Source organism: Plectropomus leopardus, chromosome 2, assembly GCF_008729295.1.
Source record: "Plectropomus leopardus isolate mb chromosome 2, YSFRI_Pleo_2.0, whole genome shotgun sequence".
In the NCBI taxonomy this organism is placed as follows: Eukaryota; Metazoa; Chordata; class Actinopteri; order Perciformes; family Serranidae; genus Plectropomus; species Plectropomus leopardus.
Genome location: NC_056464.1, coordinates 9,943,860 through 9,962,134, shown reverse-complemented (window position 1 = coordinate 9,962,134; position 18,275 = coordinate 9,943,860). Strand labels below are relative to the sequence as shown.

At 41.1% G+C, this 18,275-nt stretch overlaps 2 protein-coding genes across 5 annotated transcripts in view; one reads left to right on the top strand and one right to left on the bottom strand.

Annotated features, from left to right (window-relative positions):
- Window positions 1–15: 15 nt before the first annotated feature.
- LOC121953094 (calcium-binding and coiled-coil domain-containing protein 1-like) lies at window positions 16–11,485 on the top strand. 2 transcript variants are annotated; one of them, XM_042500040.1, is made up of 14 exons: window positions 16–103; window positions 699–847; window positions 986–1,088; window positions 2,647–2,849; window positions 2,954–3,166; window positions 3,321–3,469; window positions 3,556–3,625; window positions 4,387–4,641; window positions 4,717–4,842; window positions 5,155–5,250; window positions 9,051–9,138; window positions 9,230–9,399; window positions 10,358–10,428; window positions 10,832–11,485. In XM_042500040.1, the coding sequence occupies exons 2-14, from the start codon at window positions 716–718 to the stop codon at window positions 10,857–10,859; spliced, it is 1,704 nt and encodes a 567-aa protein (XP_042355974.1). In that variant the 5' UTR covers window positions 16–103; window positions 699–715; the 3' UTR covers window positions 10,860–11,485. The 2 variants fall into 2 exon arrangements, with proteins under 2 accessions (XP_042355974.1, XP_042355983.1); XM_042500049.1 differs by lacking the exon at window positions 5,155–5,250.
- Window positions 11,486–11,704: 219 nt separating this feature from the next.
- The window catches only part of LOC121953106 (retinoic acid receptor gamma-A-like), a 43,098-nt gene continuing 36,527 nt past the window's right edge, over window positions 11,705–18,275 (bottom strand). For all 3 annotated transcript variants that reach the window (XM_042500055.1, XM_042500057.1, XM_042500058.1), the window contains 6 exons: window positions 18,033–18,174; window positions 17,773–17,936; window positions 17,465–17,641; window positions 17,051–17,255; window positions 16,806–16,964; window positions 11,705–14,809 (listed from right to left, as the gene is read on the bottom strand). In XM_042500055.1, coding sequence (XP_042355989.1) covers window positions 14,490–14,809; window positions 16,806–16,964; window positions 17,051–17,255; window positions 17,465–17,641; window positions 17,773–17,936; window positions 18,033–18,174 — 1,167 coding nt within the window. In that variant the 3' untranslated portion in view covers window positions 11,705–14,489. The remainder of the gene's footprint in view (window positions 14,810–16,805; window positions 16,965–17,050; window positions 17,256–17,464; window positions 17,642–17,772; window positions 17,937–18,032; window positions 18,175–18,275) is intronic.

Here is an 18,275-nt window from a genome sequence, read left to right as displayed (position 1 = left end):
TTGCACCTGACAGGATAGCTCATCACTATCTGCAGATTGATCCACAGCTTGAACCTTCATGAGGTAGCAGAAAAGACATCACAGTCATTTTCAGCAGGATAAGGTAAGAAAATATTAAAATATTAAGTGAATTCATTTTTAAACCCAAGCATGCAAATGTCAGATGTTCTCAAAATTAGTAATAGGTAGAACTGTACTTTAAAAAGTCAAATAAAAGGCAAATGTTATTTGTTAACTTGTGAATAAGAACAAGAGAGGGAAGATGCGTGTTTTGTTTTTTAATTTATTTTTCAAATTAACACATTTAAGAGTACTTATTACTTGACTGACTAACTAAATGTAAAGAACTGTTTTTTATTAAAAATTAGTAACTCTAAAATTGTTTTAATAGAATTTCTGTATATTTTTTAAATGTGAGTTCATAGGTGAACATTTAAGGATGCATCCTTACACAAGAACTATAATCACTCCTCTCAATATCGCTCTCTTTTTTCTTTTTTCTTCTTTTTTACGTTTTACTTCTTCAAGTATATATGAGCTTGTTGTTTATAAACACATTGTAGGGCCATAGGCGGCCGGTGTTATGACCATGCTGCATTCCTCAACTGACTCTGCTATCCCGTTTCATCAGCTGTTCTCCTCCAGACTGAAACTGGAGCACATTTCACTGGATCCACGTATGTTTTCTTCCTAAACAGCACCGCGTCCTATTACCATGGATAAACAGTCCACGGTGGTGTTTCGAAACGTCGGGCAACTGTACTTCCCCCAAACCAGAGTGGAGTGCCACTACAGTCTGACCTCTGAGCATCAGTGGAGCAGCAATGACTGGATAGGAATTTTTCAGGTGGATTCACTCGTTTTAGCACCATCCTCTGCACTGAAACACAAAACATTTTAGCGAGATAAGTTCTGTATCATGGCATATTGATGGAGATGCACATTTGTATGTTTTGTGGTTTAAAGTGTGTTTATCATGTCACAGGTTGGCTTTACTTCGGTGAAACAGTATTACACATACACATGGGCTCTTGTTCCTGAAGGCTACACTGAGGGTACCGATGTCAATTACTGTGCACTTTTTCAGGGTAAGAATTCATCAAAACGTGAATAAATTTGGCACATTTGATAATTCATTAGATCTCGATGTTCTAACTTTAAAAACTAACTAAACACCAGGCTGAAATGCAGGTTTTTATTTAGTGGTGATCCCAACAGGGTCCGAGAAGGTTGTACTGACGGTTACACCATCATTTTATGTGCGACAGTTACATGTAGCTAGCTGACTGTCTTGACTAACGGTAACCAGATATCATGCAGTAGCTCAATGAGGCCCCACTTCAGTCCCTTTCCCACTAAAACATCTGGCTTTTTAATGTAATGGGAAAGGTTTCAATCGACATTCACTCCGGGGTCAAATGAGTCTACAGTCGTCTCGGGTATTTATCGGCTCTAGCTCCGATCGGCATTGATGGATGGATGTGCTAATTTTAGTGTTCTTGCCCGCATGATGCAATAATGACAGGACGCCACAAAATACTGGCCATCTCCATCCAAGCAGCACTCGACTATCATTCCAAAGTTAGTCAACACCAAGTTTGAAGGAGGAGATATTAAAAAAAAGTAACCACTGTAACATTTTCACTGGCCTCCATGCTGCTTTCTGCTGTTTACTAACCTGTTTTCTGGCCTGCCTGTGAGGTCACATCTGACAAACGAGTAAAAAAAAAACAACAGAAAGGCGTAGGCCTACCCTTCTCCTGCAAAGCTGCGTACACAGCTCTGGTCTACTGGCAATCGGAAAGAAGTCTGGGCTTTCCTGTGTTTAAAAACCTGTGTATACAGGGTAATTGTGGTGGGAAAAGGCTAGTGGGGGTTAAGGGGGCTAATGTTAGCCTGGTCTGCCTCTCCCAATGGTGCAGCCCTAGTTGGTTTGAAAGTCTGGTGCACCGCTGACTACACCCATTATCACAGATGGCAGGGTGAGTGCAGATGTGTTCTCTGTCGAAATTGTAACCACATACAGTAGTGATGTCACAGTGAACTGACACATCCAGGAATGCACTGTCACAGCGCCCGACAGCCAGTTTAACCACTGGAGGTCAGACAAAAATAAGATTTTTGTCTGCAGTTAAAGGTATATCATGCAGAAGTCGGTTACTTTTTTGTAAACACACTTCTCATACAAAGTTAAAGCGAAAGCTAATCCCATTTTCACTCTCATTTCAACTCACTATGTTTGCAATTTTTCAGTGCTTTGTCCATGATTCTTGTAAAGTTGGGACTTCACCTGCAAGCTGTGCACAGGAATGTCCGAATATGGAAACATAAGAAAATACAGACAGGAGTCCATGCATTGTTTTATTAAGGAAAAATCCTGCATGTTATACCTTTACGTTGCTGCTTTGCAGTTTCTTGGAACAAAAATACTTTTGTTGTTGTTTGTCTTGAAATACATCATAAGCACCACTGTCAGTGCTGAGTTTATCCGAGTGTGGCACCTGCGGTCAAATTTAAGCCAATTTTTGTGGATCATGAAACGGTTATTAATTATTCACATTTTGATATCCTGTAATAATTTCAAATAACGAAATCATGTATAATAATAAAAAAATGTGTCCATGTACATATGTCTACTTGATACAGCATGCTACCTGCCCCGTCCCAGTGCTGTGGAGTATCAGTTTGTATATGTGAATAAGATGGGAAGGGTGTGTGCCCATAGTCGCCCCTTCACTTTCTGTGCTCCCAAGCCGTTGGAGGAGCTGGAGACTCTAAAAGAGGAACAAGATGAGGAGGACGGAGAGGAGGAGCTGCTCCTCGTCATCCCCAAGGCTCAGCTGCTGCAGGTGGGAATGAAAATAAATTAAATACAACCATTATGGCAATTTATCCATTTCATTTCATTGAATTATTTGTATATTCCTGTCCTTTTTCCCTATGTTGTGAACAGAGTCAGCTGGAGGAATGCTTAAAGAAACAAGCGCAGATGCAGCAGGCTCTGGACGCGGCAAAAGAGGAGACAGAGAATGAGAAAGAGAACAGCAGAAAAGCAAGGGTGGAGTGGGAGCATGACCGAGAGGCAATGAAGGAGGAGATCTCAGAGCTCAGGGACAACCTGAGAAACAGCTGTGAGATGCTGACGACGGTGGAGGGAAAACACAAGGTACAGACAGGTCATATTCTGGGGTAACAATCTCTTTATTACCCCCCAAAAGTTCTGAATTCCACTAATAACTAATGGCAGGTTTTTAATTTAAAAATACACCACATGGAAAAAATGTATAATCATGTTTTTTTTTTTTCCACAACACTGACAGAATGTGAAATATAGTCAGGAAAATCTGACGTCTGAACTGACTAAACTCCTGGCTGAAAAGGCTGAGAGTCAGCAGAGAATCAAAGAGCTGGAGGAGGACATCAAGGTCCTGAATGACATGGAGAGAGAGGAAAACGGGGACCTGGAGAGGCAAGTGTTTGGGATGTATGTCAGGTTTAACATTTGTTTAGCTTTATTTATTTCTGTGGGCCTAAAACTAACTTTTTGCCCCGCAGACTGAGGGACAGAATGAAGAAAATGTCTAATCAAATGAAACATGATGAAGAGAAGAGAAGGTGTCTGCAGGTAATCTTCATCCGATGTATAACACAGACAGTTGGGTCAGAGAGTGGGACAGAGGACAGTCAGCTCTGTAACACAAGAAAGCCTCTAAATCAACAATTTACTGAATGATTTTGTGTCATATTGTGTCTGTTTGAGGTCATTTTTATGTTCAATTGTAGTAGATTTTTTTGTCTCGTGGTGGTCTTTTTTTCTGTCTTTGTTGGTATTCAGTGTCTCTTTGCGGTCTTTTTGTGTCTCTTTGTCGTTGTTTTGTCTCTCTTTGTGGTTATTTTTTGTCTCGTTGTGGTCCTTTTGTGTCTCTTTGCGGCTGTTTTATGTCTGTTTGTAGTTATTTGTGTCTCGTAGTAGTCATTTTGTGTCTCTTTGTGGTCTTTTTTTGTCTCTTTGTTGTCATTTTGTCTGCAGTATTTTGCTGACTCTTTCTAGTCATTTCATGTCTCTTTGGTCTTTTTGTGTCTCTGTGGTCATTTTGTGTCTCTTTGCAGCCATTTTTGTCTCTCTGAGTAGTTTCTTTGTTTCTTTATGGTCTTTATGTGTAATTTGTAGTTATTTAAGTCTTAAGTCTTGCTGGTCTGAACGTGTTTATTTGAGTGACATTTTGCAGGTGAAGGCTAGTGGGGCCCCTGGGGCCCAAATTTGCTTTCGATTACCTTCTCATGTCTATATCAGACCATATAATATATACTGTATATAACAGCAAAAACATTTATCTCCCTTACTTCAGTTATTTGCGTTTCTGTATATCTCATGTCTTTGCGCAGGCCGACAACGAGGCTGCTCTGGTGGAGGTACGAGGGCTGCAGGAGCGCCTGGAGGCCAGCGAGCATGTGGCTGAAGGCCTGCGGAGGGAGCTGAGAGAGCTGGGCACCCGTCAGGGCCAAACCAACACCGAGCTGAATCAAGCCCGGCTGCAAGTAGCCCAGCTCACCCTGCTCCTGTCTGAGGAGAACCTGGTCCTCAGGGAGGAGCGCGCCAACTGGGCTCTAGAAAGAGAGGCTTACAAACATGTAGCAGAGGTCAGGACACAGCACAACTCATACACACCGATATGTCAATATGACTTTGTTATTAAACTTGCTTTTTTTGTGCAGTCCGATCAAAAGAAATTGCAAGAACTGAACTGTGAGATGCAGAGGACGCAGGAGTGGCTCCAGGAGGAGAGGATGGAGAGGGAGAAACTGGAGGTAGAACTTGGACGAGAGAGAGATTGCAGTCGAGTAAGTAAATCAAAGTGCAACGCAGTCACTATTATTCACCACACAAACACATTCAGCTCTAAATATAACTGTTCATGTGCCACAAATCTGCATCATCAGTTGCTCAGATTACATTTTTGGAAACCGGAGAATGATGCCAGAGTTCGGCGCAGCTCTTACTCACATACAGGCACAAATAGAAGAGCTTCCATGAACAGCGAGTAAACATTTCTCCTCGCTGTCATGTGATTGACAACAGCAGGAAAGAGGACAAGCCAGGTCAGAGGTGTTGGAGTTCAGATGGTCTGAGTATCATACTGCTGCCCCCTGTAGGTGCTGCTGAGTGATACTAAGCGAGAGCTGCAGGAGCTGAGGGCCAGTGTGAGGAAAGCCCAGAAGGAGAGAGAGGAGCAGCAGGTGGAGAAACAGGCAAGGACTACACACCAGAACACAGTATATTTGAGTTTAAAGACATATCTTAATAAGATGGGTCTTTTAGTCAAGGGTACTAATTCCACCATTTTTTTTTACAAGCCACTGTTTTTATTCATGCTATTTCTGAAGCTGTTATTACAGTATGGAACCAAAATGTGCTGACTCAGGGTGGCCGCGTCAACCAAATAAGATTTTTTTACAGTTTTTAGGCTCATACTAGTGATGAGAAAGTAACTGAGTACATTCACACATGTACTGTATTGAAGTACATTTGTTAGGTTGCTACTTTACACTATTACTCCAATACGTGTCAAAGGGAAATATTGTACTTTTTACTCTACTACATTTATTTGATGACCTAAGTCACCAGTTACGTTACAGATTAACAATAACAAATGAAATAACAAATAAATTATAATGTATTGTTGTTATTATTGTTCAAGATGAGATTTTACAGGTCCAGTGTGTAGGATTTTGTGGCATCTAGTGGTGAGGTTACATCTCGCAACCAAATAAAATTAATCCCATGTGTCAAGCAAGTAGAACAGTGGCCGATGCAAAAGCTTGAAAACTCAAATGACCCTATCTAGAGCCTGGTTTTAGTTTGTCCATTCTGGGCTACTGTAGAAAAATCATGGCAGACTTGCGGGAGAAGACCCCCTGTACTGATCCTGGGTTTTGTCTCTTATCTTGAGGACTTTGTTTTACGGTTTTCTGTCATATTTTTCCTCGTTTCATATTTTTCATTAATGTCCTCTCAGTTTTTTGTTTTATTTTGTAGGATTACTCCTTGTGTGTCATGTCTTGTTTTACTTCCTGTCTTTGTGTGTTCTCCTACCTTAGTATTTTTCTGCCCTGCCCTGATTAGTTTCACCTGTCCCTCATTAGTCCTGCGGTCCACTCAGCTGTTCCCTCGTGGGTTCCCTATGTGATTCCCGCTTAGTGTTCCTGCCTGTTTTTCCTGCATACCTGTCCTGTGTCATTTGCATCACCCTTGTGTTACCTACCCCACCCTCTTTGTGTCTCTATTGTAGCCGATCCGTGTGTTTCCCTCCTTCTGCCAGTCCCCACCTACCCCAGCTGTGTCTCCTTCCTGTCATTAGGCCTCTGTGTATATAAACTTGCTCTCTTTCCTTTGTTTTTTTTGTCAGTTTGTTGCCAGTGTTGTCTGCTCTTGCAGTGTGATTTTTGCGCCTCGTGTTTAAGGCCAGTTCTATTTTGCATTCCTGTCAGCTGGTCATAAAATTATTACTCTTCTTCAGGTTTCTATTGCCATGCTGTTGCTTTTTGCATTTGGTTTCACCTGCTTGCCATATCCTCAACATCTGCTCTGTATGTAGATATATTCAAAGGTAACGAAAACACAATTATTCTTACTTTCAGGTGAAATAAACTAATAAAAACATAATATTGTATTCCATTTCTGTCAATATATCCCCCTGAATCCTACACACTGGACCTTTAAAACTTTAATGTAATGCGATGTACACATTAATGCGTCAATAGTTATAATCCAGTAATCTAATATACATTATTCTAAAAGGGGCGGTTCTGCATAATGAGTGCTTTTGCTACTTTAAGTATATTTTGATGCAAGTACTTTTACCTTTTACTTGTTATGGAGCATTTCTACAGTGTGGTTTTACTATTTTACTTTGCCCTAATTGTTTTATATATTTAACCCTGGATCTAAATATATAGGCTATGTCTATGTTTAAAAAAAAAAGAATCAGCCTAATATCCATCCATCCATCCATTTTCTTCCGCTTATCCGGGGTCGGGTCGCGGGGGCAGCCTAAGCAGGGAAACCCAGACTTCCCTCTCCCCGGCCACTTCGTCCAGCTCTTCCCGGGGGACCCCGAGGCGTTCCCAGGCCAGCTGAGAGACGTAGTCTCTCCAGCGTGTCCTGGGTCTTCCCCGGGGCCTCCTACCGGTGGGACGTGCCCTGAACACCTCACCAGGGAGGCGTCCTGGAGGCATCCTAATTAGATGCCCAAGCCACCTCATCTGGCTCTTCTCAATGCGGAGGAGCAGCGGCTCTACTCCGAGCTCCTCCCGGATGACCGAGCTTCTCACCCTATCTCTAAGGGAGAGCCCAGCCACCCTACGGAGGAAACTCATTTCGGCCGCTTGTACCCGCGATCTTGTTCTTTCGGTCACTACCCAAAGCTCATGACCATAGGTGAGGGTAGGAACGAAGATCGACTGGTAAATCGAGAGCTTTACCTTTCGGCTCAGCTCTCTCTTCACCAAGACAGACCGGTGCAGAGTCCGCATTACTGCAGACGCTGCACCGATCCGCCTGTCGATCTCCCGTTCCATCCTTCCCTCACTCGTGAACAAAACCCCGAGGTACTTAAACTCCTCCACTTGGGGCAGGACTTCATCCCTGATCCGGAGGGGGCACGCCACCCTTTTCCGGCTGAGAACCATGGTCTCGGATTTGGAGGTGCTGATTCTCATTCCAGCCGCTTCACACTCGGCTGCGAACCGATCCAGTGAGAGCTGAAGGTCGCGGCCCGATGAAGCCAACAGGATTACATCATCTGCAAAGAGCAGAGACCCAATCCTGAGGTCACCAAACCGGACCCCCTCAACACCCTGGCTGCGCCTAGAAATTCTGTCCATAAAAGTTATGAACAGAATCGGCGACAAAGGGCAGCCCTGGCGGAGTCCAACCCTCACCGGAAACGAGTTCGACTTACTGCTGGCAATGCGGACCAAGCTCCGGCACCGGTCATACAGGGAACGGACAGCCCGTATCAGGGAGTCCGAAACCCCATATTCCCGGAGAACCCCCCACAGGACTCCCCGAGGGACACGGTCGAATGCCTTCTCCAAGTCCACAAAGCACATGTGGACTGGTTGGGCAAACTCCCAAGCACCCTCAAGGATCCTGCCAAGGGTCCAGAGCTGGTCCACAGTTCCACGACCGGGGCGAAAACCGCATTGCTCCTCCTGAATCCGGGGTTTGACTATCCGGCAGACCCTCCTCTCTAGTACCCCCGCATAGACCTTACCAGGGAGGCTGAGGAGTGTGATCCCCCTGTAGTTGGAACACACCCTCCGGTCCCCCTTCTTGAAAACAGGGACCACCACCCCAGTCTGCCAGTCCAAGGGCACTGCCCCCGATGTCCACGCAATGTTGCAGAGTCGTGTCAGCCACGACAGCCCCACAACATCCAGGGCCTTGAGGAACTCCGGGCGGACCTCGTCCACCCCCGGGGCCCTGCCAGCCTAATAATAATGATAAAAGGCCCAGATCAATAATCTATCATTCCATTCATACTTGCACTTGATGTACTTGGTTATTTCACCACTGTTATCATAAATACATATTTTTGCAACTCCAGTCTATAAATTTATAATGATAGCAAATGTTAAATATTTTTAACTCGCTACTAATTACTATTAACTACATATATTTTTGAACATAGTTATTTATCACAATTTATCACAATTCAGAATTAGTCTGGAAAGTTGGAAAAACTTTTTAAAGGGTAAATGTTCATGGAAAAGCATCACAATAGAGCTTGTTCCCAAACAAACACAAAAAAAAAAAATCCTGGGGGATGATCCTCCCAGACCCCCTTACAGAGGTCCATGCTAAGCCCTCAATGTCCTCAAATTCTAATTACAAAATGTGACTATTTCATGAACTCGACAGAGGACAATAAATTTATGGCTGTTGAAAATCACTAAAATAATGACCTAATCAATTTAGTTCTTATTCCTCCTCTTCTTCCTCTTTTTCTTTTCCTCAAATCTGTGGGTTTGAAACTGGACACCCGTAGGACCTGCTGAACCAAATCCATCAGTTAGAGCAGAGGCTGGGGATTGTGCCAGAATCTAAATCAAATGGAGAAATTTCCACATGCATTTGTGAGTAATTAAGCCTCATTGTACACAGCACTGCTATTTCACCGCTCTGTAATAAATGCCAAAATGAAGACTCTTTTCTTATTCTAAACAGCTTCTGGCTCTTCCTCTGAGGATAACGAAGAGGCTTCCTCAACTTCCCACAGATCAGTCTGTTCACCTCTTTTCCTGTCCGCTCACCTGGAACAGCCCAACAGCGCTGAGACTGTTGCTGTTGAGACGCACGTCCAAAGCAGCGAAGACACACCAACATTGGACACACAGGTGTGCATCCTATAATTCACACAGAATGCAAACAAAGTTTAGCACCACCTGCATCGGAGCCAACAGACCTGAGCGGGTGAATATTCGACTAGTTTTTCCTCATCCTGCAACTTTTTGCTCCAGTTCAATTGCTGAACACCAAAGTTTAATGCTGACAGGGGAAAAAAAAGTCATGTATTTATTCTAACAGGGTCAGGTTTAAAAGAGGAAACATGGAACAAAGACTTGAAAACTACAGTAAGGTTGTAAACTCACAGAGAGACAGTTAAAGGGTGGTCAAACAAAATAACTGCTCAGCATACAAGTATCTTAAAGGAGTACATGATCCTTACTTATTTGTTGATCAATTACTCACCCAGTGTTTAAATTGTGAAGAAAACTTTAAGTTTTCTCATATCCCTGCTGCATGGGTGAAGAATCCAAAAATGTAGGATAATTTTTAATGAATTTTGTGAGAGTTTGTAAATAGGTGTCTTTTATAAAGTTTTGCTATTGTTAAACACACATATGACTTCAATTGATTACAGTTTTCTCCATTTTTGGATTGGGATTCCTTTGAATAAAGAACTTATGACAATTACATTTTTTTAACATCTGTGAATTCAAAAAACTATATGCTATTATCTTATATCTCAAGTAATCTATTGTTAACTAAATACTATAGAGCAGGGTTACAGACTACTTCATTTTGCTACCTTTTAACCAACAGTATTGTGACGAGATGAAAAAAAGTTTATATGTAAATGCTTTCACTCATATGAGATCAGCTATATTTAAATATACAGTTCTAAGAAATGTATGAATTTATGTAAATTTTATTAAAATTAAATAGATGTTAGATTAAAAAAAACACTTATCCATGTGACTGGTTCACACACATTTACTTTGGGTGTATATATTACAAAACAACAGATAATTCTGCCGATACATCCATCTGTGCTTCTGTGTGTTCACACAGGATGTGAGGAGGCAGCGAGCTGGTGAAGGGAAGCAACCCATCCTGCCAGAACTCGTCGACCCCATCCTGAGGTGACAATCCTGGCCTTCTACCAGCCACACAGTACACACCCAGTTTCCCTCCGCCTTGACCGGAATCACCTCTCCTAAAATATTACGTGATGACTATATTCGCACTCTCCTCTCTAGCAGACTGCTTTCTGTTTTTGAATAGCTGTCGTTCCACTTACCAAGCACTTTCTTTTCTCGTGGGACGAGTCACAGGGAGCACTGGAGAGTAAAAATAGGTGCTAAGTATATCTAAAAACAAAGTAATAAAAAAGATAGAAGCAAATATCAAGTAAGCACATGTTATTCAAGCAGTACATCAGCATGAGTGTAGATATTGGCTTTATTGAACTATTTAATTGTTTTGTCTTTTTATTTTTTAACCTCAGCACTTTCTATAAAACTGACAACCTTTTTCTCTCTGCAGAGACTCAGCCGACTCCCCCATGTGGTAACAAAAAGAAGGATGGCAAGTTGCTTGTTAACCACAATAGTGCAAGTTTGCGTGGGTCATAAGGAACCCTGTGGGATTATCCTGTTTTTGTTTTGTAGCAGTTCAGGTAGAAAATGGCCTTCACAGAAGTCACGTTTGTAATGCTGTGCGTTTACCTCGTAAGTGTCTATGTTTAAGGAAAACACTGCACAATTTGTGAGTCTTAAATATTAAGAATTTTGTTTATTAGCATAGCTTATGGGCTTAACACTGTTTAAAGCGAAATAAAACTCTCCTTCAGACTTTTACATGCAGACATAAATTGTCTAAAACATTTCATTTTATCTTAGCTTCCATTTTTAGCAGTTAAAATGTGGATATGCTGTTTTGAGAAAAGTGTTGGTGTTACCATGATGAGCTTGAATTTAATGCATCTTTTTTCTGCAGAATATCAGCCCCTAACCTCTGCATGTGGGTGTGAATCCTGAAACGGTGTCAAAAGTGTGGGTGTGCGTGTTACAGACAAGTGTGAAATGTTCTGCTGCAGCTTGTTGAGCGCAGCGTTAATGTTAATTTATGACACTTTTTTGTTGATCTAAGCCTCTGTTGGAAAAATGTTCGCTCTTTAATAAACTATGATGAAAAATACATGTTGATTGATGTCTGCGTTTGTAAGTTTCCATAAAAGGTGTGTGAAGTTATGAGAAAGAAGACGACAGTTGGACGCTGGAAAGTCTGAGAACAAAAGCGCCTTTATCAAAATACAAGAAAGACAACAACAAATAACAAACAAAAAAAGCAAACAACATATTAAAAAATGAAAATGTAAAAACAAGAATCAGCCCAGTCTTTGTTTTTCTGTGTGTGTGTGTGTGTGTGTGTGTGTGTGTGTGTGTGTGTGTGTGTGAGTGTGTATGAGTGTCAGAGCTATTTTGTTAAAAGTCCAATTGAAAAAAAAAATCATGAGGCGTCTGAATCCCTGAACATGGAGACAAGTTATATAAAAATTGTGTTTATAAAAACAGACATTGGTTAATCAACAACAACAACAAGAACAAAATGTAACAGAGATAAGGAGGTTCCAGCTTCAAATGTCATTTGAGATCATGATATTTCCTCTTATCACATAATGCAAAGTGAATATATTTTACATCAATGACTTTAATAACAATTTATTCATGTAGCTTTTGTTTTTTCCTCCAAAATGTAATATCTTTGGTCTTTTTATTTCATTTTTCATACTAGCTGACATACAGAGCTGAGGCCTTTGTGACCTCTTCCATGGCTTGTTTATTGCACCAGCTCAAATTCAAGACAGAAACAATTGAACAGATAGATAATGAAGAAAAAACAAAAACATTTTGTTATAAAACATTGTGGTTATGTGATGCAGAAACATTTAAATACATATCAACATGGTATGTAGTTGGTTGATGGTGTGCAAAATATTGACTATGTATGTTGTGTGTGTCTGTGTGTGTGTGTGTGTGTGTGTGTGTGTGTGTGTTAAGAAGATAAACAAAGTGAGGATTAACACTGAAGATACTCAATTCATTGTGATGTTTCCATCCTATAGCTCAAATGATGTTAAAAAAATGTTCCAAAAAAAACCAAAACATTACCCATAAACATTATTATGGCATCTGTGTTGATTATTTAATATTAAAATCAACTTCTGTGTGCTTGATCACTTTACATTTAGTACTAAGGACCTTTTTAACTTATATATGTGGTCACTGCTTCAAAGTTGCTGGTGTGTAGTTGCCACTGTGGTCTTTTTTCTGCTTATATTTACGTCTCTTTACCTGCTTCAGTGTCTCCATATATTAATATCAGAAACATGCAGTCCTCTATTCCAGAAATCATACACTAGCTTCAACTTTTTATCCCTCGTATCAACAAACTACATTAAGAAATACATTGCAGGTGTACTGCAGTGTCTCATGTAGGACAACATGCTGATGGAGAAACTTTTCCCTTAAGGAGTTCACAAAGACTCGCATTGTCTCTTTAATTACAAAGATAATGACGAAAAATGAAAAACAAATTATAAGTATTTATTTTACAAAATCCATGTATTGCATCACTCATTAGATACAGCACACATGAACACACATCATTTGTATCGCCCTGCGCTTCAGCAGACCTGTCACCCTATGAAAAGCGTTCGTTTTAATTATGTTGGACGGTTGCAACACTCGGTTAATTGATCGTGTGATTCTTGGTCAGCTTGCATAAATGTCGTAATGTCCAACGGAGATCTTTGGGTGATTTGATTTTTAAAAAACACAAAAACATTTCGTTTTTTGCCCCAGCACCTTGGTTAGATATTAAAAGTTGGACTTCTGCATAAATGCTCACTTTGGATTATGATAGTAATGACAGAAACATCTCTACAACATCACTCTGTGTATTGATAAATGCTCTCAGTTACACACATGCACACACACATACACACCTGAGGTTTTCTGTAAAGTAAACTGCTTTTATGTAATTATGTCTGTTTGGATGATTCTTTGTTTAAAAAAAAAAGGAAAATATTATGGCTTATGTGTACCTGGCTGCTGCACTAAGAGGCTGTACAACATGGTCAAAAGCTTACATTTTTAATAATCCATACTGGTATGAGAAGATTATTTGTTGAAGATGGGGGCGTTATGTCGGAACATTCACACCAGCAGATATCTTAAAATACTGTATTGACAGGTGAGATGTGGCCCTGACAGAGTCAACCTGAGATTGCGTGATGACATTAAATCTACCCTGCAGATTTTTTAGTCTAAGTATTTTTTCAAAATGATTGTGAGTGTTTTTGTCCAGAGGTGGAGATATGCTGCTGCATTATTTGTTAGCGTCTTACAAGCACCAGACTTTTCAGAAATTTTAGTCTTCCTCTTATTCTCTTTGGGTAGAAATTTTTCATACCAGATGCTTGTCACACTGTGAGTTTGAGTCCTGCTCTCTCATTGCTATTGCATTTTCACTGTGCCCAATGAAGCAGAAATGTGTAAAATTGAAGACAAGCATTAAAAAAAAAAATCACACATGTCCAGTCAAATGTGAGCAGGACTGAGTGAAAAAATATACAAAAAGCAACACAGAGTCCCACAAACAGGCATAAAGACAGAACAGAAATGTGTACATGCTTAGAAAAACCATACAATAAAAAAATAAGTCGCATATCTCTGAATAGTAATAAAAAGAATTCTGAGAAGACATTTGCGGCAAACGGACACCACATAGAGTTCTGTTGTTGCAATGTATTTTTTTTTACCATCAATTTTATACAAAGCATAGCCCTTATAGATAGCGGAGGAGTGCATTTTCTTCTGTCCACCACCTCTTATCCCTCTTTGGGTGGACAGAACACTTTTGAAATATCTTTTAGACAGTCTCGTTTTGGCACAGTGATTTTTCATTTCGCTCTCCTCAACCTACTGACGTTTAGTGCTTTAGCTTCTCCCACTCATTGCTTCCTATGCTGAATTTAACACATTTTTCCTTTCAGTCAACATGCACAGTCTATGTGAATATGTGCTGTATGCAACACTGTTGTTGTGTAAGAGCCGAATAATGTGAGGTCTCTAGGAGGAGATGCTGCTGGGCGAGGGCTCAGTGATCTGAAAGTGGAAGCAGCAGCATCGTGTCTCTCTCACTGCGTTTTCCCAGGCACACCTTTCTTTTGCACGCCTGCTGCTGCCTCCCCCCATGGCTCCCCATCACTGTCAGCCCCTCGCTCTTTCTCCTCATCCCAGTAGTCGTCTTCTTCCTCCTCCTCTTCCTCCTCAACGGCTGACTCATCCGTCGCCTTCTCCTCTTGTTTGATGGCTTGAATTGCAGGGGGAGCAGCTGTGGCGCTGTCTACTGAGTCACTGCTGTCCTCGAAGGCCTCGGGGTTCTCCAGCATCTCCCTGATCAACGGAGGCATGGGGCCTGGGATCTCTGTCTTCAGTGTGATGGCTCTCTCTGCACCTACAGGCGCACAAACATACACACACGTGCATAGTTATCGAACAGGTAGTGTATAAAATAAGTAAAAGCCTATCACACAATGTTTCACTTTTTTTAGAATCACTAACTGATTCATTTCTTCCCATTTGACGAAATCAAATGCCTCTTGGTGCTTTCATATGCAGATGATGGTATAATCTCTCTGAAAGAACATTTTTCATGCATGATTCTTAGGATTCAGTTACATAAATTGATATTTATTTCTCAACAATCAACTCAAATATTTCATGCTTAATTTTGGAATGAAACGCAGGCAGTGCAACTATGCCAAGGTCTGTGGCGCGAGTGAGCGAGAGTGAAACCCTAGCAAAAAGGCATTATTATTTTAACAAAAACATATAATTTATAAGAAAAACCCAATCCCTTAGTTTTTGACTTCCATTAAATATATAGACCCTCAAATATGCAAACCTATCTCTATTATGGTATGAAAAAACTACTAACCAACTTCAGCAAAGTTATATGCTTATTCTACATATACTAAAAAAAAAATCAACAAACTATTAAAAACCATTCAGTCAAATGATCATTTTCTTTATTTGATCACGTGACAAGTCGATGACACTTCCGGCTATGTAAAGCGCAAAATCTGTCAACAGCAGAGACAAGCTGCCCAGCAAGCACTCAGGCCATTCAAACACATAGCGGTTGCAAGAAAAGACTGGAAGAAGCGAAATTAACAGGAAGAGAAAGTTTTATCGCGCCCTAAATTAGATTCTTAAAAAAAAAGTCGCCAGCTCACGGACAAACCCCCCTCGTCGCCGTGTGTGTCAACAAACATGTAGCAGGTAAGCTAACGTTAGCAGCAAGCTAGATAACAACGCTCTAAATAATTGTAACATTTGGCTTTTATATTAGATGTACATTTTAAGACAAGGCATACGTGTATTATGTGGGCTAAGTTTTAGGCTGCTAATAAATAAATGTCTCTGCCAGTGGATAGCCAGCTTATGATTTATTATGGAAAGCTAACTACTTGTAATAGCCTAGCAGATGCTAGCTGTTTCTAGCATTAGATAACCGTCATATTTAAATATTTCCGGTTGCAGGTCTAACCAGTCAGAGAAAACCACTCAAATAGGTGAGTACAAGTGCTTTTTTTTAAGGGGATTTGGGGTATGTGTTGGGCTGCCGTGCCCCTGTTTCAAAGATTATTATTTTGGAGTCAGGTGGACCCGGAGCACCTGTGTCATTGTGTGTTTGTTTTTTTGTGGGTAAACTGTGTGTGTGCTGCTGTAGCTGGCCCTTTTTTGGGAAATGTTTGTTGATAATTATTGCAGCTCTCTTGTATCTTATTTACTAAAATTTCTTGACTTTTTGTGGAGGAGTGCTGTTGTTGATGGTTGATGTACTAAAAAGGCCCCAAAAAATCAGTGAAATGTTCAGCTGCTGTGCTCTCAGCTGCTTGTTGTGATGTTTGTGAACTTTGTCACTGAACTATCAATGCTTCTGATCACTTTCTCTTTGACCTCTGTGCTCTGCAAATACAGTAGCCGAGGTAACACATTCCCACTGTAAAATCCAACACATGGTTGGCACTGTACATATACGCCTAATTTTGTGTGTGTGTGTGTGTGTGTGAGAGAGAGAGAGAGAGAGAGAGAGAGAAAGTGTGTGCATATGTGTGTCTTCATGTTTATCTTTTTTAATCGTCAATTACTCATCTTCCATATAGGACTTAAACTTGTTTGAACTTTGACACTAGGACAAATATGATATTTTTTGGTTACGGTTGTTTTGGTACTGACCTTAAAACAATGTTAAATTGTTGTTTTGAGGCATTCCTTTGTCTATTTTTTTTTTTTTTAATCCTATCTAAATCTGGCTGCATATTTGATGCAAACTTAAGTATTTTACCATTTTTGATCCTCAGTACTGTTGACACATTTTGGAAAAGTATTATGGTTTGTCACCCAGACCTAATTCTAATCTGTGGAATAGTAAAACCTCAGCTGACCTTTGGTGCTGATTCCTCGGAGGTCTGTGACTTTCATCAGCATGCGGGGAAACATGTGAGGCTTGTTTGGGCGTCTGCGGCGGGTGTAGATCTTCAGAGCCTCTAGCAATGGCTCCTGCAGCTTGTCTACCTTTTGTGGCTCCTCCAGATCCATACGGTCTTAAACAATAAGAAAAAAAGAGTGGATAGGTAAAGAAATGGTAGAAGAGCTGGCAAAATGATAGGGAATTGCAAAACAACCATACCTCCGCAGATGAGGCAGATGGCACTGAGTAGACCCGTCTCAGTGTCGTCCATTTCCAAAGGCAGCAGCTGACCAGCAAAGGCAAACACCAGGTCTGTGAGCGGGCCAAAGCCAGCATTGTGCATCTGAGTCCTGTTTAATGTCAGGCCATCTGAGAAGGTCATTGTGTCCTGTTCTGGTGTGTAGCGAGTGCATATCCTCAGCATCTAAAAAGGAAAGAGTCACAAAATAAAACAGAAAAAGTGGGCAGTTAGTACAATGAGGATGAAATTAAATTAAAAAAAAAAAAACGACTGGGAGCTGTGCTGAATCATTTGTCTTTTGTAGAGACAAGTTAAGCAGAAATGAGAAAGCGTTAGGAAGGTGGAGGGGGGCTGGTTAAAAAGGAGGGGTAATAGGAGCATGTGGTTGGTACCAGGATGTCGAGACATGCAGATTTGAGGAGGGTGATCTGGTCAGCGATGGTGAGCGTAGTGAAGCCTGGTAACCGCTTGGCAAACTCCACAATCTTTATAATGCACTTAGTGGACAGCTCACTGAACTTATCCCACAGGCCCAAGTCCAGCTGTACTCTGTGGTCAGCACTTGAATTCTGGGAGAGAGAAAGAGGGACACTTTTGTCTGTGTGGCTGTGCAGAGTCCATATAGTGTTTGTCCGCCTGGCAAAGCGGTGAGCTTGAGTGGAGTGTTTAGGGCTGGATTGTGCATTAAAAACAAACTCACTGTGGTGTATTTTCCTAGTTGGCACAGAGATGGAAAGGTCTCTTGGTGGGCTTTGCTGACTTTGTTAACCAGCTCCTCCAGTTCTCCACTCAGCTCATAGTTCTCTGGCAGCACCACCTCCTCCTTTACATCCTTCTTCTTTTTGTTCCTGTCATTACGCACCGCTACAGCCAAACACAGGCACATGGTTACAAACATAAAAAGCCTTTTCTCTCCATTAGCTTATAGCAAAATGACAGAAGGCCATATTTTCTTCTCACCTTCTTTGGACATGCCAACCTCAAAGCACTTCTGTAGCCGACAGTACTGGCAGCGGTTGCGGGTCACTTTGTTGATCTGACAGTTCTTGTCTCTGTGGCAGGTATACACCATGTTCTTTTGGATACTGCGCCGAAAGAAACCCTGTAATGAAAGAAAATCTCTTGTACACTGCTTCATGACAGGAAAAAAATGCTCTCGTTTAACCTCAGAGAATTGTTTTTGAGTGGCTTTAGGGACGCCAG